The sequence below is a fragment of the Trachypithecus francoisi genome, unplaced genomic scaffold (genome assembly GCF_009764315.1).
Source record: "Trachypithecus francoisi isolate TF-2019V2 unplaced genomic scaffold, Tfra_2.0 Lachesis_group15, whole genome shotgun sequence".
In the NCBI taxonomy this organism is placed as follows: Eukaryota; Metazoa; Chordata; class Mammalia; order Primates; family Cercopithecidae; genus Trachypithecus; species Trachypithecus francoisi.
In genome coordinates, this window is record NW_022681460.1 from 80,235,429 (window position 1) to 80,260,298 (window position 24,870).

The 24,870-nt window shown below is 42.0% G+C and overlaps 1 protein-coding gene and 1 long non-coding RNA gene across 6 annotated transcripts in view; one reads left to right on the forward strand and one right to left on the reverse strand.

The window, feature by feature from the left end:
* The window catches only part of MAP3K5 (mitogen-activated protein kinase kinase kinase 5), a 254,408-nt gene that overhangs the window by 188,834 nt on the left and 40,704 nt on the right, over nucleotides 1-24,870 (forward strand). For 3 of the 5 annotated variants that reach the window (XM_033235351.1, XM_033235354.1, XM_033235356.1), the window contains 8 exons: nucleotides 1,077-1,204; nucleotides 2,108-2,244; nucleotides 4,300-4,405; nucleotides 10,639-10,796; nucleotides 13,998-14,175; nucleotides 14,943-14,963; nucleotides 22,961-23,141; nucleotides 23,238-23,406. In XM_033235351.1, the coding sequence (XP_033091242.1) occupies nucleotides 1,077-1,204; nucleotides 2,108-2,244; nucleotides 4,300-4,405; nucleotides 10,639-10,796; nucleotides 13,998-14,175; nucleotides 14,943-14,963; nucleotides 22,961-23,141; nucleotides 23,238-23,406 (1,078 nt within the window). The remainder of the gene's footprint in view (nucleotides 1-1,076; nucleotides 1,205-2,107; nucleotides 2,245-4,299; nucleotides 4,406-10,638; nucleotides 10,797-13,997; nucleotides 14,176-14,942; nucleotides 14,964-22,960; nucleotides 23,142-23,237; nucleotides 23,407-24,870) is intronic. The other 2 variants (XM_033235355.1, XM_033235352.1) reach the window with 1 other exon arrangement.
* On the reverse strand, nucleotides 7,861-24,456 carry LOC117097480. Its single transcript, XR_004442950.1, has 3 exons — nucleotides 24,416-24,456; nucleotides 8,609-8,753; nucleotides 7,861-7,949 (listed from the first exon to the last, which is right to left on the reverse strand). It is a non-coding gene; the product is annotated as an uncharacterized LOC117097480 (long non-coding RNA).

Here is a 24,870-nt window from a genome sequence, read left to right on the forward strand (position 1 = left end):
AACTAACCTAACATTAACCACTTGGCTTTTGCTCTGTGTTGTTTTTGTTCCTGCTCAAGCTACCTTACAAAAGAAAACCCACTGTTTTGCCATGCCCAGTGGACCTCCTATTTGGATTGGATACTGCCTGGCTCATGAATCATGAATAAAAGCCAATTTGATTTTTAAAACTCAATTTGCTGAAATTATGTTCTTTGGCAAGCAGTACAATAATTACATTAGGGCTACATTAAATTCAGGGTGGTTAAGAGTCTATAAAGCTTTACAGTACCTCCAATAATCATCAAAAGTGTTGTTCTGCTCCAGAAATATAAAATAACTTTCATAATTTGAATCAGCAACATATATCAAGTACATAATTTTGAAGTCACACTTTCAATGTGGAGGCTTCATGAGGATTAGGTAAAAATCATGATATAATAGAATTAGTGGACACAGTAAGGTGAAGATTTTGATGCAAGGGGCTCAAAGAGATTTGACCTATGAGTGGTTTTATGTTTGCTGTTGAAGAATTGACGGGCCTTTCAGGAAGTTCTAGAATGTACATTAAAGTTATTTGCAAGTTTTGTCTTCCTGGGCAAGAGTCTCCTGATCATTAGTAAATTGTGATAGTAAAGTTTTATAGTCAATAATAAAGTTGTGTTGATGAGGCCAGTGGAATAGAAAGTCATGTTAATGTTAATATGTTAATATGGAGAGTAAACTGTGTGGACGATTTCAGTTCTCCTGGGTTTGAATCTTAGCTCTGTCACTTACTAGCTTTGGGATCTTGGGCAAGTCAGTCATCCTCTCTGTGAATCAGTTTCCTCATCTGTAAAATGAGCATACCAACACTACCTTCTCATGGAAATGAATTAACGTATACAACTGGCTTAGTACCTGACACATTTCCCCTCAGATCCTACCACACCTTCAACTTCATAGAATTTACCTTAGGAGAAATAAAGGCCTTAAACGGTCATTTTGGTTTCACATATGGACATATATTTGGCTGATATTTTCCATTTGTATTGTTTACATTTATACAGTAAGGTCTGGCTACATAATTAACTCATTGACAACTGCATGTCTTTTAGATACTCTCAGCCCCTGCATGAAGAAATAGCATTGCATAAGCACCTGAAGCACAAAAATATTGTCCAGTATCTGGGCTCTTTCAGTGAGAATGGTTTCATTAAAATCTTCATGGAGCAGGTTCCTGGAGGTAAGAGATATTTCTTTCTTTAAAAAGTGTGAATTTTTAGAGCCTTGAAGGAGAGAAAACTTGAATGGGATTTACTAGAGTACAGGTCTTCATCTGTCTAAACTGAGAGAAAAATTGGACATGTGACATTACCTCCAGTTTGTTAGGAGATGTCAACCATAAATAATGAGATTTAGAAAATATCCTAATGTATGGAGTTTATTCTGGTGCACAGCTTGAGGATAGCCACCCAGGAAACACAGACTCCAAAAGAATGGGCCAGTGTTCCAAAGTGAGGAAGTTCATGTTGAACTTACATAGGCCGAAGACTAACAGGGTGGCAACATCTTCTACACAAGGTCATTACATTTAAGTGGTTACAGCTTTATATTCCAAGGCAGATTATTTTAATATTCCATAAGGAGGGGTAATGGTCTCAAGGGATCTTTTATTTGGCACCATTCAGTCTTTCCCAATCATTTACAGGACAAAAATGCGGAAGAGATTTAGCCTATAATCGCAGAATCAGAAGTTACAACCGAATGCTACATGACTCAGGCCACAAAGTCACATTCCTTAAATAATAATAAGGCTTAAATAATTTAAAGTTCCAGAAGCTTTACAAGTGAATTATATAATTTCACAGAGACAATACATAAATATGGAAACCATTTCAGTATCAATCATCATGACTTGAATTAAAGTTAGCAGTAGACATTGGCCTTTTACTTAGACATATTTGATAGCAATCATCTTTAGAGTAGGGATATTTGCAAATTCATGTTTGAGCCCAATATCTAGTACAGCTCCTGGGCCACTGTGAAGAACCAATGAATGTTAGCTTAAATTACTGTTACATTATTAATACGCTTTAAAGAGCTCATTTGAATGAGGATTTATTTACTATTTATCCCTACTTTACAGGAAGTCTTTCTGCTCTCCTTCGTTCCAAATGGGGTCCATTAAAAGATAATGAGCAAACAATTGGCTTTTATACAAAGCAAATACTGGAAGGATTAAAATATCTCCATGACAATCAGATAGTTCACCGCGACATAAAGGTAAGGTGCACCAGCATTCATTTTCATGAGTTCTTTCTTTGCTGGGTTATTATTTTACTTGCAAAAGTCATATTGTGTTATGAGTATTAATTTAGAATGGTGAATAAGTAAATCTTAGAAACAGCAGAAATATAAGAAATCATTTACCCCTGAATCAGTTCTTTATGTTCATGTCTTAATGCTTTTGCTCAAAGACCAAACTGCTTAACTGCGTTCAGCCAACAAGATTGTGCTCCCACTACACAATGTTTCCTAGGAACTCTGTGGTGTGGGATACAGCTATCTAAAGGTAAACAGGAGATGGCCTCTGGTCCTGAGGAACTTACAGGCTGGTTAATCTTTGTATCCTTGCCCATAGTAGCTACTCAGTAAATAACTTATTGAATCAATAAATGAATGGTTAGAAGAAAAAAAAATTCCCTTTTCTCACAAGTATCACATATTCATTGATTGAACTATGATTATAAGGTATAGATTCTCTAAAATAAGCTAAAATAATAACTTTACGTTCTCTTTTTAAAAAGAAAATTCAGAACTAATACTTTTTTTTTTTTTTTTTTTTGAGACGGAGTCTTGCTCTGTCGCCGGGGCTGGAGTGCAGTGGCCGGATCTCAGCTCACTGCAAGCTCCGCCTCCCAGGTTCATGCCATTCTCCTGCCTCAGCCTCCCGAGTAGCTGGGACTACAGACGCCCGCCACCTCGCCCGGCTAGTTTTTTGTATTTTTTAGTAGAGACGGGGTTTCACAGTGTTCGCCAGGATGGTCTCGATCTCCTGACCTCGTGATCCGCCCGTCTCGGCCTCCCAAAGTGCTGGGATTACAGGCTTGAGCCACCGCGCCCGGCCACTAATACATTTTTTACAAAGTCTGGACTATTGAAAATAAGTTAATATTACTACCCTAAAATCAACCAAAATGCCCATTTATCTATCATGTCTCTACATATTCCAGGAAAAGAAGTAAAGAAACATAGAAAAGAAAATAAAGTAACTGGAAAGTTATGAAAATCATAATTTAATTATACATACATCATTATATATCTGTAAATAGCAACAAGATCTAACCAGTTAGGAATCATATTTAATCTTGTGATCTGAGTAGCAGATTATGAAGAACTTATAACCACCCAATGAGTTCATGTTGCCCACTGACCAGATAGAGCTGATTTCTCAAGATGTAAGAATTGCAACTGAGAGTTTAATACACACAGAGATGGCCAAACAAGATATTGGATTTTATGATTATTCAAATCAGCCTCTCCAAAAATTTAGAGGCTAACGTTTTTCAAAGATGGTTTGGTGAGCAGGGGGCTAGGGTCTGGGTGGTTGGGGATGCAATTATAGAGGTGTGGAAAATAGTTCTTGTGTGTTGAGTCTAGTTCTGAGTGGGGGCCACAGGACTGGCTGAGTCCAGAGTCACAGGTCTGGGTGATGCCATCTGATAGTCAGAAATGGAGAAGCCTGTAAAGACATCTCAAAAGGCCAGTCTTCAGTTCTACAATAGTGATGTCAATTATAGGAATAATTGGAGAATTTGCAAATCTTGTGACCCCCCCAGAATAGTGGGCTGATAATCATTTGGCTATGCCTACATCTTAGTGGACTTTAGGCCCCTCTCATCCTCTTAACCTGGTGGCCTTTCATTAGTTTTACAAAGATGGTTTAGTTTTGGGGAAGGGCTATTATCATCTAAACTATAAATTATAAATTAAATTTCTCCAAGTGAGCTTGGTCTACACCCTGGAATGACCAAGGGCAGTTTGGAAATTTAAGGCAAGATGGTGGTGGTTAGATCAGTTCTTTTTTACTGTCATAATTTTCTCACTGTTGCAATTTTTGCAAAGGCGGTTGGTCTCAAACTGATAATATGTAAACAAAAAACAATGTCAAGAATTCACTATTGAGATAAACTATTAATGAAGAATACAGAATTATGTTGTTGGTTGCTGTAAGGACACCTTTTTTTTTTTTTTTTTTTTTAATTGGACTTACCAAGTCAACAATAGACAGTATCTGAAGAAAGATAACATTTGTGATTAAAGTCCTCTGTTCTCTAGGGTGACAATGTGTTGATTAATACCTACAGTGGTGTTCTCAAGATCTCTGACTTCGGGACATCAAAGAGGCTTGCTGGCATAAACCCCTGTACTGAAACTTTTACTGGTATGTTTTTGCAATGATGATACAGATCTTATGTAATTAAAGAAATAATTGCTGAGTTTGAGCATAATGTGAGAGAGAAATTCAGTTGGTGTTCTCACACACAGTAATGTTGATATCTTTTCTCTTTTCTTTCTTTCTTTTCTTTTCTTTTCTTTTTTTTTTTTTTTGAGACAGGGTCTTGCCCTGTCACCTAGGCTGGAATGCAGTAGTGTTATCACCTATCACTGCAGCCTTAAACTCCCAGGCTCAAGCAATCCTCCCACCTCAGCCTCCTGAGTAGCTGGGACTACAGGCATGCGCCACCATGCCCAGCTAATTTTTTTGTATTTTTGATGGAGACAAGGTTTCACCATGTTGCCCAGGCTGGTCTCAAACTCCTGGGCACAAGTGATACACCTGTGGCCTCCAAAAGTGTTAGGATTACAGGTGTGAGCCACCGCGCCTAGCCAATGTTGGTATGTGTTACAGAATTTGATTTGGCCCTTTTTTCTTCCTGTATGTATATGACTTGCTTAGTTAGTCTCCTGCTTACTGCCACTGAAGATTTTTTTTTTTTTAATTTTCAACTTGTTATTTGTTTTTCTTTTCATGTAATTACTTCTTTCCTGGTTGGCCTACAATAACTCTAGCAAGATTTTTTTTTTTTTTTTTTTTATTAAACATTTCTTTGGCCCAACCTCTCTGTGATTCTTACTCATACCCTAATCACTTCCCATTTGGACGATAAATTCCCTCTTTTACTGTTTACTCTCTGTGGTTGACTCCCCTACTCCACAATATAAATAACCTAGGATTTCAATTCAGAAAGAGGAAGTGACTCACCGACTCAGAAGAAGGGAGGGAGAGAGCTTTCCTGACAAGTTAGACAATGCAGCCACTGAGCTGCCTCTGGTGCAAAGTACTGGGAGGGTGGAGACCAAGTGATTTCCAAAAAGGTAACAGTAGCCAAGAGGAAGCTCAGACTCAAGAGATTCATGACTGCCCAACAGTTATAGGGAGGGTGTGTAAGATTTCAAACCTGATCTCCACTCTTAGTTCTTATCACTCCGTCATGCTGATTCTCATGAAGTGCTAAGTTCTTCTTCTTATAGAGAAATTTAGCCCCCTCCCCCCCCAAAAAAAAGAGGAGGGGAAGGGAAGAGAAAAAGATCATGAATAATCTTTGGTCTAATATGAAGCAACATGGCCCCATCTCAATTCTGTGAGGTAGGTGGGAGTACCTCCATTTTGCAGACGAGAAAATTTCCTGGGAGAGAAGTGACATTGCAGTCAGAAGTCACAGCAGTTTTTACCGGATAGAACTCAGATTTTTTTTTTTTTTTTTTTTTGAGACTGGGTCTTGCTATGTTGCCCAGGCTGGTCTTGAACTCCTGGGTTTAAGCAGTCCACCCACCGCAGGCTCCTAGGTATCTAGGATGTCATGCCTGGCAAAACCCAGTTTTTTGTTCTTGTTTTTTCTTTTGAGATGGGGTATCACTCTGTAACCCAGGCTGAGGTATGGTGGTGTAATCTCTGCTCACTGTGACCTCTCCCACCCTGGGTTTAAGTGATTCTCCTACCTCAGCCTCCCTAGTAGCTGGGACCATAGGCACGCACCTCCATGCCTGGCTAATTTTTTGTGGTTTTTTTGGTAGAGACAGGGTTTCACCATGTTGCCCAGGCTGGTCTCAAACTCCTGACCTCAAGTAATCCACCTGCCTTGGACTCCCGAAGTGCTGGGATTACATGTGTGAGCCCCCACGCCTAGCCAGAACTCAGATTTTGTATCTACTGTTTGCTATCTACTGTTTGCTCTTTGCTTTTGCCTTCTGGCTTTAGTCCATCTTTCTCTCTGCCTTCCTGTAGGAGGAGAGAGAGACATTCTGTGTCAAGTTTTTTCCCCAGAGCATTCAGTCAGCAATACCCCTGACCCAGGTCCCGCCTCAAGGCGATGGATATTTTAGGGTACAGAATTAACACATTTTGAATATTTTTTTTTGAAAAAACTAAGTGCTGACCTATTAATAACTTCAAATGTCTTTACATTTCTTTCCTCATACTCTTAACTTGGCAAGTGGCAGTTTCAGTGCTGTCAAGACTCAGTAACTTCTGAGAGGAAAATCCCTCCTTTCACACACTTTGTGGGACAGGATGTTAATGCAATATCTTGTGCTACTAATCTGGGGAACATCTTTTTTGTAAAATCTCCAAAGGAATTGTAGGAAAGCAGTCCTCACAGAGCCCTTTGCGTGGACCTCTTCCACTGGTGTCACGTAAGAGTGACGTGCATCACTAACATGCATAGATCTGTCCCCAGCACTGGTCCCGAGGGCCCTGTACATCGTAGGCTTCAAACATGAACTTGGTGGTCATCAAGTCTCAGGAGCTTAGTCCCAGGTGCTCAGTCAATAAATTGGTCTGTATAACCTCTTGGTGATTTTGATGAGGGAAAATGCAGCAGTAATCACCATTTATGGAGTGCTTACTGTGTACCTAGCTCTGCACTAAGTGCTTTACATACATTTTATTGAAATTCATATATCAGCCTTAATCATTAGGTATCATTATCCTAGTTTGTGGTGAGAAAATGAAGGTTCAAAGAGGTTGAATAACTTGCCCAAGGTCACAAAGCTAGTTAGTAATAGAGCGGAGACTCAAGCGAGACTTAACAGGCCAAAAGGAATTAATTATCTTCCCCCAAACCTGTCCCCGGCACACTCTTCTGTCTCAGTTGGCAGCCACTCCTGACATAGTGTTATCCAGGGCACTTCTCTTTTCTCACACTCCAGCCCAGTCCATCCAAGAAGCCTAATGGCTCTGTCTTCAAAACATCACCAACACTGGACCGGTTCTCACCGCCTCTGCCGCTGCCACTCTCATCGCTCACCTGCATTTTCCGTGGCTTCCCCAGCTGTGCTCCTGCTTCACTTTTGCCCCCTACTGTCTACTCTCAACACTGCAGCAAGAGTGATCCCTCTGAAACAAACAGGGTCCTGTTGTTCAGAGCCCTCAGTGGCTTTTTTTTTTTTTTTTTTTCAGAGTAAACAAATGTCAAAACCCTTATAGTGGGGGAAAAGGCTCTGACCTGATTCGGAGTCTGTTCCCTTTCAGACCTCATTTCCTACTCTTCTTCTGTTGTTTACTCTGTGCCAGAAACGTGGACCTTCCTGCATTTCCTCCATGACAGCAGGCAGGGCCCCGCCACAGAGCCTTTGCCCGGGCTTTTCCTCCTGCTGCTACCACACTTACCCCAGCTGTCTGCATGGGTAACTTTCTTACCTTCTTCCAGTCTCAGTGCAGATGTCCCCTCTGCAGTGAGACCAACCATGAACACCCTATTTACCATGGCGGCCTTCCTGCTGATCCTCTTCACTCAGGTCTATATTTTTTTGGTCATAATATATCACTTTCTAACATGCTGTGTAATTTACTTACTGTGCTGATAGTTTATCATCTGGCTTCTACTGCAAAAACCTAAGTCCAGGTATTTCTGTCTGTCTTCTCCACTGCTGTATTCTAAGTGCCTAGAACAGTGCCTGGCCCATCGTAGGCCCTCAATGTGGATCTGTTGAATGAATGAATGAATGAATGAAATGTGACATTAGAGTTTAATTAACCACTAAGCTGTACCACCTCCCTGGGTAGTTGCAGCAGCAAAGAAATTCTACAATAGCTAATTCAAAGCAATTTTTTAAAAAAACTTTAGAATGCAGATACATGAGGTATGAGTTTTAGAGCAAATACTCTCGTTGATTTTCCGCCAATGTTCAGGTTGGCTCTCATCTTCATTATCCAGCTTCGTAAATTGCTTTGTTTAAAATACTATGTGTCATGTGTTTATGGAGTAAAAAGAAGAGCAGATAAGAACACATGACTCAACCTGTTTTTCTGGCACTTGCTCAGTGGGGGATAATTAAACACAATTGGCAGATGGAGCGCTTTGAAATGTTATCTGATGAATCAAATATTGCATAATTTGTTGTTGACATTACTTGAATTGTGCAATTTACGATGTTTAAAAATTAAAAATTTCCAAATTTTGGTCTGCTATAATTCCTATTTAGCTATTAATGCAGCTTAAATTCTCTCATGAATTCTACTCTAGGCCCCGATACAACAAAAGCGGGTGGTAGACGTCAACGCATTTTCTAAAAGACTATTTGAGCGTATTTAAGTCATAAATTTATCACTTGGGGAAAAGCTACAAATGAAGAGAAATCATACCGATTTTGTAGTAAGGGTGGGCGAGTCTTTGGGGAGCATGGTTGCCTTGTCCTTGGCCAGATGAAAGGCTTTCTGAGAGCAGACATATGCAGTTGTATGTGAACGTGAACTACCGCTATGCAGTGATAAGGTCTGCGGGATAAACCTAGAAAGATGGCAATATGTAACGAAAATGATACACTTTTATTTTTGTAAACAACAGTCCATTTCTCGCCTATGATAGTGGTTTTCAGAGGAACAGTTTGCAGGAATTTTACATAATTGTTTTCACCTATAAACCATGCACAAGGCATTCCTAAAAGGTGTCATCTGTATTTATCAAAATGTCTGTCACTTTGGTTATGAATCAGAAAATACTGAAGCAGTTCTTTTGGCAAACACCTCATGATTTGAAGTAATTCAACATGGCATCTTGGATGAGTTCTTGTTTCCTGACTCTCTTATTTGTATATCAGAAGCAGGGTATGTGGTAATGTGTTTTTATTCATGCTTCTGACTCATTGCTAGACTTTGGGAAACCACTTTATGGGGTATTTGAAGTTCAAATCCAGCCTCTCATTTGGGTTAATGAGGTAATTGTAGTTGTGTGTTTACCTGGGATATACTTGGCCAGAAGCAGACTAAGGGCTCGTGGCCCTCTCCACTTAATTCTTTCCATTGTACTACACTCTCCACCTGTCTGATTCCATGCAACCTTAAATCTCTTCCCTTTTCATTTTATTCTTTTTTTTTTTCTGAGACAGAGTCTCACTCTGTTGCCCAGGCTGGAGTGCAGTAGCATGATCTCAGCTCACTGCAACCTCCACCTCCCGGGTTCAAGCGATTCTCCTGCCTCAGCCTCCTGAGTAGCTGGAATTACAGGCGCCCACCACCATGCCTAGCTAATTTTTGTATTTTTAGTAGAGACAGGATTTCACCACGTTGGCCAGGCTGGTCTCAAACTCCTGACCTCGTGATCCGCCCGCCTCGGCCTCCCAAAGTGCTGGGATTACAGCACTTTGTGAGCCACCACGCCCAGCCTTCATTTTATTCTTAGTCACGGTATCTGATGATGTGTCTGTATGGATGGCTCATGGCCTGTCTTTGATCTCTTAAACCTGTTAGTCCATGGACCACAGATAGCAGCAGGAGTCATGTATATTTGGATTACAGAATAGGGCACACCAGAAATTTATTTGCATTAATTTTCACAATGGCTTTCAGAATCTTCATGCTGTCATGATTAAGAAATAAGAATGAAAACAGAAGAGCTAAAGCATTCAATTTAGGAACTGAGAAATAGAGATAGAGCTAAGGAAATGTATGAATGAACTATATTCTTTTCTGGAAAAGATTAGAAGTATACATAATAACAGTCTTCATGCATTTGAAGAAATGTGTGCTGATGTTATTGTTCTCAAAAGACTAATTGTTAGAAGTTTCTAAGAGGCCCAGTGAAATGATGCCTCACTTATACTCCACTGTCTAGGGAATGAGAGCATACCTATTCAGAACCAGACAATATTGGCAAAGTAGTTTTATGTCACTGATGAAATCCATTATAAAAACTGCTATTTCCACTTTTATTAATAGCAGAGTAGGCCGGGCGCGGTGGCTCAAGCCTGTAATCCCAGCACTTTGGGAGGCCGAGACGGGCGGATCACGAGGTCAGGAGATCGAGACCATCCTGGCTAACACGGTGAAACCCCGTCTCTACTAAAAAATACAAAAAAATAGCCGGGCGAGGTGGCGGGCGCCTATGGTCCCAGCAACTCGGGAGGCTGAGGCAGGAGAATGGCGTAAACCCGGGAGGCGGAGCTTGCAGTGAGTTGAGATCCGGCCACTGCACTCCAGCCTGGGCAACAGAGCGAGACTCCGTCTCAAAAAAAAAAAAAAAAAAAAATAGCAGAGTAAACTGGAACTCACAAAATATATTAGGACTTGAATCATGTTTTTACAGTTATCTAATTCCTGTAGAAAAATTGAAACGGTCATTAGATATCCTTCTGTTTTATCTTTTTAAAATGGAAATGTGTTTGAATTGTTTCCAGGTACCCTCCAGTATATGGCACCAGAAATAATAGATAAAGGACCAAGAGGCTATGGAAAAGCAGCAGACATCTGGTCTCTGGGCTGTACAATCATCGAAATGGCCACAGGAAAACCCCCATTTTATGAACTGGGAGAACCACAAGCAGCTATGTTCAAGGTCACACTTCATTTCTCTTAAAAACAAATGGATAAAGCTTTTTATAGCTATTGGATGTTCTGTGTGTGTGTGTCATTTTTTTTAGATAAAGGGAGCTAAGTAAACACGAACTGAGAACACATTAAAGGTCAAGAAGAGTCTCTCTCAGTTAGAGCCAGCGCTGGTGCCTCACACAGTGGATCTCTCTGTGCCTTAGTTTCTCAGCTATAAAGTGAGATTCAATGTAACTTCCATTGACCACCTTTTAACAACACAGTATAAATAACACATGACTATACTGAAGGTGATTTAAGCGCTTTGGGAAACAGTCTGAAAATTTTCTGTGGAGGAAGATATAAGAACATTTTTTAATCTGTTTAGGAATTAAATCAAAATTAATAATTTCCTTTTCTTCTCTACCGTAATAGTTTGAAGGCTTCATTTTTTAAAAAAGAACATAATTACCATTTTAAGTAAATCAGTCTTATTCTCATATACCTACTCCTCTAGCTTGTTAATTTGGCCATCAGTAACTCCTATGGGAGGAGGAAGAAGCCCCACCTTTTGCAGTAGGAGGTACCTGATAATAAAAGTAGGCTTGTGAGAGCACAAGTGCCAGCATTTTGGGATCTGGGGACTGAGCATGGCTATGACCTGCGTCTTGAATCCCTGTAGTCCTCCCCTGCCAGACTGCCAGGCCAACAGGGAGTTTGAAATGGAAACATGCTTCCCAAGTAGTAAAACTCACAAGTCTGCTACTTTCTAAGGCAGAGAACTTAAAAAAAAATATATATATATATATATATATTTATTTATTGTGCTCTCCTGTGGTATCCAAGGCAAAGGACTTTTTTTTTTTTTTTTTTTTTTTTTTTTTTGTGAGACAAGAGTCTCGATCTGTCACCCAGGCTGGAGTGCAGTGACGTGATCTCAGCTCACTGCAACCTCCGCCTCCCAAGTTCAAGCAATTCTCATGCCTCAGCCTCCTGAGTGGCTAGGATTGCAGGCGCACACCACCACACACAGCTAATTTTTTGTATTTTAGTACAGACGGGGTTTCACCATGTTGCCCAGGCTGGTCTCAAACTCCTGAACTCAGGCCCTCTGCCTACCTTGGCCTACCAAAGTGCCAGGATTACAGGCGTGAGCCATGCATTTGGCCTGAGAGGACTTTTGATGGTAATTGTTATTCCTCTCCCTGCTGCAGACCATGTTTCTAGCCCTTATTCCATCTGTGTGTAGCCTCTTGTGAGGGGCCATGTGTTGTTACAGACCTTCCGCTTTTGTGCAAAGCTTGGCTTTATGCTTGAAGACAATCGGATAGGATACTGCTGGTATAACAATGAGTAGTGTGACCAAACTTCAAAGAGCAATGACAGGTGCCAAGAGAGGTGCCTTTCTTGCCATGAGTGGATGTCTTTCTCTTCTTGGCCAGTCTTTCAGGTTTCCTCCAGTGTCTAGGACTTATCTGAAATGCTGCTTTATAATTCATGAATGTAGTGATTATTATACCATGTGTTTTTTGTCACATTAGGCCAGTCTAAGCTGTGCACAGGAAGTGACGCTATCTTAGAGAGACGGCGTGACATAGATTGTGGCACTAGTTTACAGTGTTTGAATCCAGGCTCCAGCATGGTCAAGATATTTGAGACTTTGAGCAAATTATTTAAACTGCTTGTGCCTCAGTTGCCTCATCTATAAAATAAGGATAAAAATAGTACCTGTTGGCCAAGCATGGTGGCTCACACCTGTAATCCCAGCACTTTGGGAGGCCAAGGCGGGCAGATCACCTGAGTCGGGAGTTCAAGATCAGCCTGGCCAACATGGTGAAACCTCCTCTCTACTAAAAAAAAAAAGAAATAGAGGGTCATGGTGGCAGGCATCTGTAATCCCAGCTACTCGGGAGGCTGAGGCAGGAGAATCACTGGAGCCCAGGACGGGGAGGTTTCAGTGAGTCAAGATCACACCCCTGCACTCCAACCTGGGCAACAAAATGAGACTCCATCTTAAAAAAAAAAAAAAAAGTACCTGTATAGTAAGAGCTTTTTGAGGAGTATATGAGGTAAAATGTACCAGCACTTAGAACTGTGTCTGACACATAGTATAGGCTATATAATTCTTACAAATAATTATATATTGTTTATATTACGATGAATTTATATAAGCTATATAAGAACAAAAGGATTTCTTTTGAAAATTTACTCTGTACTAAAAAATGAAAATACCATTACTTTTTTTTAGAATAGAAGCAATAAGAAGTAAATTCTAATTATTATAAAAATAGGTTTGTTTAATTTTAAAGTGCTTTTAAGTATCTCTTTTAATGTAGGTGATTTGAGACAGGGAAAATATTCACAAATCATGTAATAGGGAAAAGAACATGGGCTTTAATCCAAACAGTTCAGGTTCAAATCCCAGATCCCTCTTTTCTTAACCATGTTACCTCATCCTTTCTAAGCCTTATTTTCCTCATTGGTGTAACAAGGAAAATATTTAATCCACTGGGTTGTTGGAAGGATTTGATGAGATTCATAAGTGGAGAAACCCCAGCATAAAGCCCAGCACTTAGCTATTGTGAGCAACTCAGTGGTCTCAGCTCAGTAACTGAGCATGGTGGCTCATGGCTGTAATCCTAGCACTCTGGGAGGCCGAGGTGGGTGGATCGCTTGAACCCAGGAGTTTGGACCAGCCTGTGCAACATGGCGAAACCCTGTCTCTGCAGAAAGTACAAAAAATTAGCCAGGCGTGGTAGCATGCACCTTTAGTCTGAGCTACTCAGGAGGCTGAGATGAAAGAATCGTTTGAGCCTGGGAGGTTGAGACTGCAGTAAGCTGAGATTGCACCACTCTGCATTCCAGCGTGGGCGACAGAGTGAGACCTTGTCTCAAAAATAAATAAACAAATGAAAATAAAGATTCTTTTTGTGTGCCAGTGTACCAATATGTTCTAAAGCTTTGAAAGACGAAATTATTACTCCGTAGTGCTGTCTACTGTCTTCAACTAATTATTCTGCCTGTGCCATTGGTAAAGTTACCAAGGCACTCTGTCAATCTTCTATAACCTACAGCAAACGCATCTCATCTCCCTTTGAGAAAAACCATGAGTTTGTGTTGTATAATAAAAGATCTTGTTGCATTGGGGCATCAAGTTATGGAAGCTGGGGTTCAGGTGCTGAGGTGTTCACTCAGAAGACACATTGCACTTTTTATATTTATGTCTTAGGTGGGAATGTTTAAAGTCCACCCTGAGATCCCAGAATCCATGTCTGCAGAGGCCAAGGCATTCATCCTGAAATGTTTTGAACCAGACCCTGACAAGAGAGCCTGTGCTAACGACTTGCTTGTTGATGAGTTTTTAAAAGTTTCAAGCAAAAAGAAAAAGACACAACCTAAGCTTTCAGGTATGTGATTGCATTGAAGAGGATATAGCCTGAGTCCCTAAATCCTAAGCTGTTAAGATGGAAGAATTTTCTGGAAGTAAACTAACCTGTTTACAGATATCACTGGAAATTGGTATAAATATTAGCACAGTGTTCTCAGGCATTTGGTTGCAGCATCAGGGAGCTGTGTTCCATCAATTTCACAAATGCTGGGACCTCATACATAGTAGTCTTCAATGACATAGTTAGTAGGTAGTTAGTATGTCAGCATCTATGTCACTCTAGCATTGTGGATACTAAGGTTCAAGTGTAAGAGGGGTTAAATTTAGCCTTTTGGAGCTGAAACCCCAGATTACCATAAATGGGCCTACAGAGCCATTATAGAGCTATTGAATTTCCAAGCTCTGTAGGTAATAGGTTCTTTTAATTTTAGGCAGTAGAAAATACCTGTTGTCTCTTAGGGTATATACTTCTGAATAATTACACCCCCAAAAAAAGGAAAGAAGGAAAAAGAGAACAAAGATTGCCAGCTATAAATAAAACAGCAGTGTAAAAATATAAGTACATTGTACTTTTGCAATAATTGTCTATAACTCAGGAAAAAAAAACAAGCAAAGGTTCCAATTGTTCTTGGCATTTTTTGGTGTTTATATTGGATGAGAACGGGCAGATTGAATGTTTGGAGAGGACATTGATCCCATTTCAGGCATTCACTTTTTGTTGATTTCTCAGTTTAACAACAAACCCAGCACGTGCTTATTCATGGCTGTTTGCTTTTCTTTCCACAGCTCTTTCAGCTGGATCAAATGGTGAGTTTGTTTTTACCTTGCCCATTGAGCTGAGACCTGGTGTCTCGTGTGATCAACTCCAGACTTCCCATCAAGTAGCCTCATCCTCTGCTCCCGGCTTACATTGGTTGGGGGTTGGGGGAGTACTATAAGGATGTGTGCAGCTGCAAGCCTACCTGGGTTGTTCCTTTGGAAACCCCTCATCTTTCTCTTTCATGAGTGGGGGTGGCTTAAATTTTTTCTCCCTAAAAGCAAGATAGTAACTGTGTTTTTGACATCTTCAATTTGAGTGAAGTAAATGCTTCCTTATCTAGGAGCCAGTTGACTACCCAATGTGTTTCTTGTGGAAAATATCAATGCCGAATACTTTCCTCTATCATCTTTGGAGTGATACATTGTATTTTTAGTGGTCAGGAGTTATTGTGCCTTTGTTTTCTAATGTTGGCATTTACGGATCATAACTAGGAAGGTAGAGAAGGTAGATTTTCCCTAGGAAGATCCATTAAAGCATTTCAAAGAGTAGTAAAGAACATGGGGCTGGGTGTGGTGGTTCATTCCTGTAATCTCATCACTTTGGGAGGCTGAGGTGGGTGGATTGCTTGAGCTCAGGAATTTGATACCAGCCTGGGCAATATGGTGAGACCCCATCTCTACTAAAAATACAAAAAAATAGTTGGGTGTGGTGGTGCATGCCTATGGTCCCAGCTAGTCAGGAGGCTGAGGTGGGAGGATCGCTTGAGCCTAGTGTAGTGGAGGTTGCAGTGAGCCATGATTATACCACTGCACTCCAGCCTGGGTGACAGAGCAAGACCCTGTCTCAAAAAAAACAAAACAAAACAAAAAACGAACAGCATGGTGTTGGATTTTCCTAAGTTGGATGAGTGGTTGATTAAATAGTTCAGGGGGCTTAATGTTCATTGTGCATAGGTTCTGCAGGCCAGGGGCAGGGGCAGGTTTTTGCAGGTTGCTCAGATGCCCCAAAGCCAATCAGTCCAGAGTAGAGGCCTGTTAATTGGGGTTTCCTGGGTACAGCCTCTCTACTTTTTCTTCTTCCATGTCTTCCATTCTGAGAATCTGGGGAAACTCAGAAGAGGAAAGGCACATCCTTGTGCCTCTTTTCTCCACAGACAGCCTGGGCTCTGGAAGGCAGCCTTGCATTGTCACAAAGTCAGCCGTGCAGCACTTGGCAACCTTCTGACCAGTCTGCTTCTGGTATCCTAAAATGGACACTGACTTCAGAATTACACAGAAGTGGGTTCTGATCCCACTGACCCACTTTCTAAATATGGGACATGCACATTTCTTCTGTCATTCTTTGCTGGTAACATTACCTACTTCACAGATTTGGTTCTGAGAATAAAATAAAATAATATCCTAAAAGAGCCTTGGAGCTGTGCCCAGAAGTTTAGTCCATGATTGTTTTATCCCTTCCACATGGCTTGGTTTTTGTTCGCAGGAAATAGGTTCCCATCACACACATGCATTTAGCTTCTGTGAACTCAACTATACACACTTAGCAAGAGCGTGCATGTGCGAGAGAGAGAGAGAGCGATCATTTAAGTGGACAGTTCTGCCCATGTCTTCTCAGTGACTATGTACCTTAGAGTGAGCATGAGATGGAAGGTGTAAACCTGCTGAACTCTAGTCAGTCAGGTTCCCATTGCCCTTTCGCCCTTCATGCTCACACGTGGACTTGGGCCTAGAAAAAGGGGCAGTCCCCAATTCCCTGCATAATTAAACTGTTCAGACTCTCAGCTAAAACAGTATAATTACATGGATGGTGTGCCTCCTCTCTGCCCTCCCTAGGAGAGCAGGACAGATGTGCTAACCAAATTAGGAGCTAAAATCCCTCCCTCAATTTTTTTTTTGAGATGGAGTCCCAGGCTGGAGTGCAGTGGCACAATCTCAGCTTACTGCAATCCTGTGCCTCCCAGGCTCAAGCGTTCCTCCCACCTCACCCTCCTGAGTAGCTGGGACTGTAGGTGCCCACCACCACACCCAGCTAATTTTTGTATTTTTAGTAAAGACGGGGTTTTGCCATGTTGGCCAGGCTGGTCTTGAACTCCTGGCCTCAAGTGATCTACCCACCTTGGCCTCCCATAGTGCTGGGATTACATGAGCCACCATGCCTTGCTTAAAATCCCATTTGATTGTTCCCGGGTATTATAGAAAATGGCATGCCTCATGTTAATTGAAACAATGACCTATTAGCTACTCTTACTCTGCTTCTAGATGAGTGCAAGATACAGGCCTCTTCCTTCGCCAGGTACTTTCTATAGGCCATGTATGTGTTTCTGTCCAGAGCACAGGCCCACCTCTCAAGGTTCTCTACCTCCCATAACTGCACTTGGCTTCCCCTCAAGAGGGGAGTAAGAGGGTGGTGACGATGAGACCCCCTTCCCCTTTAGAGAGAGACATGACTTGTCTCATCCTGACTGCTCTCCCATGGCCACACACAGACCCAGAGATTTAAGTAATTCACGTTAACTTAAATATTAATTGTACAGTTATGGTGTGCACAGGAAATGTGCTAGGCCCTGAATGTATAAGGATGATAAAGACAGAATTCCTGATTTTAAAGAGCCGTTGACCTTATAGGAGAAAAACACTGGAAAAAGTCATCTCCACCATAGTGTAGTTTAGTCTGTGCAGAGGAGTCAAAAGGGAGAGACAGTGATTGAAGTCAGTCTGAGAATGCCGTTTCAAGGCAGACTTTCCAGTGAGGTGCACCTGATGAGTAAGAACAAATGTGAACTTAACAGGTGGATGGGGAGTGGAGATCCAGGTGAGGCCACTCCTCGCATAAGTTAATGCCAGGATGTGTGAAACTTTATTGTGTATTCAGGAAGCCTTGCTGACTCAGCAGCACTGGTGCTTAAAGTCAAAGGAGAGGGATGATGCTGGAGTGGGGAGCAGGCTCAGATCCCAAAGGGCTCCTTATGAAATGCTAAGGAATCAGCAAGGAGGGTTGGGGAGCCGGGGAAATTTTTTATCTGAAATAATATTATAGACCAGCACTGGATATATGATTCTGCAGTAAGATAAATGTCCTGTACCTGCCCTGTCCAATACATTAGCCACTAGTCATATGTGGCTATTAGACACACTACACATGGCTACCATGGCTGAGGCACTGAATTTTTATTATTTGAATGTTAATATTAATAACCATATGAGGGTAGTAGCGACCATGTTGGACAGTGAAGCTATTGATGGATCATTCCGATAGCTGTGTGAGGATGGTTTATTTAATAACATTTATTCCATAACATTTTTAACCCTCTGCTATGCACTTGGCACTAGAATATAGGCACGAGGCACTAGGAATATAGCTGTGCCTCAGTTGGTCCCAGATCTTGCCTGCATGGATCTCTTGCAATGCTTGTTAAAAATTGAGATGCCTGACCCTTCTCAGAATCTGGAGGTGCAAGCTGGAATTCTGTACTTTTAAGTAAACCCAGATGATTCTTGTCATCACTGCAGTGTGAGAACCATTATTCTATGTTTGGCCAGCTGGAGACTGGAGGCAGGATGGCCAGTTAGGAGACTCTGTGTTGTGGCCAGACTTAGTTCCTAAACTGTCTAGGAGAAGGAGAACCATAAAGATCCCTAGTGATCATGAATAGCTGTGAGGACTTGAGGCCACGCTCACAGCAATGGAAGGGATTTAGAAAATCCCCACTTGCCCAAAGCAGGAATGTGTCTAATTCCTTAAAGGTTGCACTACCTCCCTTCCATAGACGGGAGCTCCCAGCAATCTAGAGTCTGTAGAGTGGCCAGTCACCCCTCCCGACTCCAGCCTACCCCTGGCCTCTTGGTAAAGCTATCTCTTAGGGGTATGGGGCTCATGCCCCTTCCCATCAGCCCCTGAAATAGGGCAATGAGAATCATCTCCCTAGAGAAGCATCTTTGACGTGTTCTATCAGCCTCTTTTAGACTCTTCATGGTCAACCCCATAGAGGAGGGCTCCTTAATACCTGGCAAGACATCAGCAGTAAGGCTGCCTGTGACTGGAAATCCTGCCAGGCTCCTCTCTTGCAGCCTGGGGTCCCAATCACTCACGTGTATGAGCTGATGTTCAAGGAACTTGTAACCTCTGTGATATCTGGAAACTGTCACCGTGCTCCCTTGGAAATATTTATACTTGAGCTTCTTCCCATTTACAGTGATACAGAAAGGCTCTATGCATTCTCACTTGCCTAGAAATATTCGTAACTTAAGAAGCTGGAAATCTCAGGCATGGATTTGATCCTATTTCCACCACAAACGTATAAAGCGACCTGTCTCAGCACCACCTGTCTCGCTCTTTCCACCCCTTACAATAGAGAAAACACTCATTGTCCTGCAGAAGGCCAATCCCCCACAGTTGAGTTCTGGCTCCTGTGGAGCCCCTGTGACTCCTCCAGCTTCTGCCTCTCCCGATGAGTTCCATATACACATGCTGTAGTGTCTTCTGTCCTAAACCCATCCTTCCCCTGATCTACAAATGGCCTCACTGGCTGATACCACCACCATTTTTTTTTTGCCCCCCATCCCAGCTTCCCGTCTTGAAGTACAGTGTCGCCGGATCTCCACCTCTTCCTTCCCACCCATGTAGCGTCTCCCCTTCCACATGATCACTGGGCCTGCTCTGGCCAAGGTCTAATGAGATCTCTTCAGTCAAATCCAACAAGTGCCTTTCTCAACCTATTCAACTTCTCAGTGGCTCTCGGCCTGGATGACCGTTCTCTCTTACTTTTGCCCTCTCCTGTGTGGGCTTCCATGACACCCCATTTTCTCTGTTTTCCTCCAACCTCGTGGCTGCTCCTTGTCATTCTCCTTGGCTGCCTGTTCATCCCCTTCTTTTCCTCTAAATATTGGCATTCTTAAGGGCTGGGTCTATGCTGTCTTTTTATCTTTCCCCAAATTATGTCATCCTTTACTTTAAATTCCATCTCCAGCCAGTAGGCTGCTGAGGTTCTATCTAGCCTAGTCTTCTGAGCTCGAGACTCATATCCAATTGCTTTTTTTTTTTTTTTTAGATGGAGTCTTGCTGGAGGCTGGAGTGCAGTGGCATGATCTTGGCTCACTACAACTTCCGCTTCCTGGGTTCAAGCAATTCTCCTGCCTCAGCCTCCTGAGTAGCCGTCACTACAGGCAAACCACCATGTCAGGTTAATTTTTGTATTTTTAGTAGAGGCGGGGTTTCACCATGTTGGCCAGGCATCTCAAACTCCCAACATCAGATGATCCGCCTGCCTCAGCCTCCCAAAGTGCTGGGATTACAGGCGTAAGCCACCGCGCCCGTCCCCACCAATTGCCTTCTTCATTTTTCAAACTGAACTGTCAAATAACACCCCTTATCCAGTAAAAAGAACTTTTCCTTTTTGGCCTGTATTATTTCTTATCTTAGTATATAAGTACAATATACATCCATTCAGTTTCTTAGGCCAGAATTCTACTTTGGGGTCATTTTTTATTCTTCCTTTTGACACCCTTCACTCTGGTCCATCAGCAACTCCTGCTGGCTACCTGACAAATAGTAGATGATCCACAACTGTATGTTAGATGAATGAATGCATGTGCCTAACAGAGAAGGGGACTCAATCTAGAATCAGGTTCACTCATTTAAAATCAAGCAGGCCGGGTGCGGTGGCTCACACCAGTAATCCCAGCACTTTGAGAGGCTGAAGGGGGTGGATTACTTGATGTCAGGAGTTTGAGACCAGCCTGGCCAACATGGCGAAATCCTCTCTCTACTAACAATACAAAAATTAGCCAGGCTTGGTGGCACACGCCTGTAATCCCAGCTACTTGGGAGAGTGAGGCAGGAAAATCACTTGAACCCAGGAGGTGGAGGTTGTACTGAGCTGAGATCATGCCACTGCACTTCAGCATGAGAAAAAGAGTGTGACTCCATCTCAAAAATAAAAATAAAATCAAGCCAAGGAGGGAATCAGGGCTCTGCACATAGAACATGCAGAATATCTATAAGTCCCTTTATTTCCTTAATGAGCCATAGCAACAGGCACTGGGTTCCATCCTTAAGCATATACAGTTTTACCTCATTAGACCTCCTTTTAGGCAGTCAGTAGTCACAGCACCATTAAAATTCACAGGTATGACACAAGTCCTCTCATTAGTGGATAATCAAAGCACACGATATGACCAAAAAGCCAAAATACAGGCTAATTCAAGACCTTACTCCCTCTCTTCTTTACATACACATACATGTACTCCACAGACACACACACATACACACACAAACACGGAAACACATGATAGGAATCCCTCATCTTGTACTGTTCTAGATAGGATTTAGTCTCTTTACTCCCAAGAAACAACAGTTTTGTCTTTGAAATATGAATGATGCACACCTCCATTTCTGAGTGTGGCATGCATCTTATGAAAATGGGCTGGTGAAGAAACTCACCAAGTCTCAAGGATCAGCAGTGAGTTCCACTGAAGGGCTTGCATCCCTTCTTATAAAGAGATCGCCTACTCAGTCAAGCCAAGAGATCTTCTTCAGCTGTATTCTTCCATCAGCAACATTTAACTTTAGGGGCTTGACATCTCATAGCAGTGAAACTCTTTCTCCCAAGTAACTGTTTTTTTCTGTTCTGAAATCTGTTCCCCCCCCAAATAGCAATGATGTTGACTCTAAAGTGAAACAAGGCACACTCTAGGCCTTGACTTTCGCCAGGAATGACTCAAAAGCAGTTCGGTGTTCGAGCCCCCTTTCAAACCTTTCTTCTCTCAGACAACCTTACTATTATCAGCACGGAAGAGGTCACCCATTTCCTTTCTGCTGTGGCAGCACTGCCTAAAATATGGTCCATGAAATGCTAGGCCCATGAGCTGCTCCAGAATATTTGGAAACAATACATGCCAGGCATTTCCCCTGCCATATATCATTTGCATACTGATACTTAATTGGTCAATTCAGCAACTCTTTGTGGTTTCCTCTTGCTTCCTGCCTTCTAGTGATTCAGCTACAGAACTGTTTAAATAACAGCAGATAAGTCAACCAATTCATCCTGGGGAGACTTTCCAGTTACTGACCAGTAAGGTGGTTTCCCATGAGGTCAGCTGTTCCTGAAAGCTGTATATACTTCCATCTTTCTCCCTACAGCTGAAATCACTGTCAGGAGTCCCCTGCTATCCTTGAGATCGGGGCAGTTGATTCAGTTCAGCCTAAGAGGAATTAAGTAAGAAGGAGATTCCAGGCAACAGTGGATTTCCTTTTCCATAATTTTATACCTTCATTCTTTATTAAAATACTTTTGTAGCATTAGGATGTGTGTTTGATAAAGATGTTTCTGGCAAAAACTACGTTCTTTAAAACCAATGTTTGAGGAAATATAGGCAACTCCACCGTCTTATTCTCCATCCAAATAAAGAAGCAGCTCATGTCTACTAGAAAATCATAGTATCTGAGAACCAGAACGGACCTAAGAGATCATCTAGTCCATCTGTTTCCAAAATTTGTTTTCAGTGAAGAATCCTTTTTTATATGAATCCTTAAGCAGAACTGTGATACATGACAGTCATCATATTTGCTCTGGTTTCAGGTATAACACGACTGGAACCTGTGGTCTAGACTTACAGCATCCCCCTCACTCATCCCAACCAAGGCAGCTCCAAGATGCTAACATAGACCCTTAAGCCCCCGAAGAACAGGCTTAAAGATTATCAATCTGACCCTGAATTTTATAAATATGAAAACTGAGACCCATAAATAGAAATAATTAGTAAAAATGAGGGGATCAGACCTGCTGAACCTGTTGCTTCCTTGACTGTTTTGGTACCCCAGAGATATCCCTCCCAAGGCCTGGGATGCCCTTTCCTGGCTGTCCTGCTGTATGGGTTTTGCTGAGCAAGGGGGCAGTCGTAACACATGACCATCCCCTTGCATAGCATAATTATGCTGCTCATTGCAACAAGATATTTGACAAAGAAAATGGCTTTCTTTCAATGGGTGTTTCAGTATGTGTACATTTTTTAAGCCTCAATTATTTTTTCCTTCCTCTCATCACAAGCAGAATATCTCAGGAGTATATCTTTGCCAGTACCTGTGCTGGTGGAGGACACCAGCAGCAGCAGTGAGTACGGCTCAGTTTCACCTGACACGGAGTTGAAAGCGGACCCCTTCTCTTTCAAAACAAGAGCCAAATCCTGTGGAGAAAGAGACGTCAAGGGAATTCGGACACTCTTTTTGGGGTAAAGACCTGACTTTATTTGGGGTGAGAGAAGTGTGTTGTTAAGTGTGTCATTTTATAAAGGAAACTGTGATGTATGCCGCATAAATTTTCTCAGCATTCCAGATGAGAATTTTGAAGATCACAGTGCTCCCCCTTCCCCTGAAGAAAAAGATTCCGGATTCTTCATGCTGAGGAAGGACAGTGAGAGGCGAGCCACCCTTCACAGGATCCTGACAGAAGACCAAGACAAAGTTGTGAGAAATCTAATGGAATCTTTAGCTCAGGTAAATCCTTTCCCAGGTGCTTCATTTTCCAAAGGTTACATATTTTACCTGTGTCCTAACCACCTGCAGCTGTCACAGATGATGTGAAAGGCAGGAGGAAGCTGTAGTGCTCATGATAAACAAACCTACCCCAGGGGAAAAAAGAAAGCAAATCCTACAGTAGGGAATATATTAATGTGAAAACAGGGAAACGCTTTTTTCACTGCATTTTTGAACATAAGCTATTTTTAAGTCAGAAGCAAATTTTTCACATTGATGACATTCCAGCTAGCCCCTACAAGGCTCTTTTACTCTTCATTCATTTGTTTATTCATTCCATCAATAAACACGCTTTAAGCCACATGAGTTGCTAATTCTGACAGAAGCACGAGGCTACCTGCCAGTCGCTCCTCTCGGCATCTGGGAAATGTCAGTGAATACAACAGAAGCCTGGAGCTTGTGAGGTTACATTTAGATGGAGGGCGAAGGGCAATGGGAAGTAAATTGTAGTGAGTCTTCACTTAATGTAGTTGATAAGTCCTTGAAAACTGTAACTGAAGCAAAATTACATATAACCAAACCAGTGTTACCATAGACTAATTGATATAAACAAGAGTTAAGTTCCTATGGCATATTTCTGGTCACAAAAAAATGACCAAACTCCCAAATAAAGACTAAAACACTTCTAATATTCAACATTGAAATAAATGTGAACTCTATATACATTTAAGAAAGATTAATAAAAACAAGATAACTATCTACCCAGTTCAGGGCCATAGGTGGCCAGAACCTATTCTGGCAGCTCAGTACCAAGCGGGCACCTGCCCTGGACAGGACACTATTCCACTGTAGGGCACATCCACACACACCCACACTTACTCACACGGACCACGCAGATACACAAATGAACCTAACGTGCACGTCCTTGGGATGCAGAGGAAACCATATGTATTAGTCTGTTCTCACGCTACTAATAAAGACATACCTGAGACTGGATAATTCATAAAGGAAAGAGGTTTAATTGACTCACAGTTCCACATGGCTGCAGAGGCCTCACAATCACGGTGGAAGGTGAATGAGGAGCAAAGTCACATCTTACATGGTGGCAGGCAAGAGAGCTTGTGCTGGGGAACTCCCATTTATAAAACCATCAGATCTCATGAGACGTATTCACTATCATGAGAACATCATAGGAAAGACCCACCCCTGTGATTCAGTTACCTCCCACTGGGTCCCTCCCATGACACATGGGGATTATGGGAGCTACAATTCAAGATGAGATTTGGGTGGGGACACAGCCAAACCATGTCACCAGAGTACCCAGGGAAAACCACACAGACATGGAGAAAATGTGCAGACTCCACACAGACAGTGGCCCCTACCAGGAATCAATTCTTTTTTTTCTCATCAAGGTTATAATGAGACAACATTGGGCAAAACAATGTTATTTGAGGATCTGCAGTATATAATAGTTTAGAAGGCCAA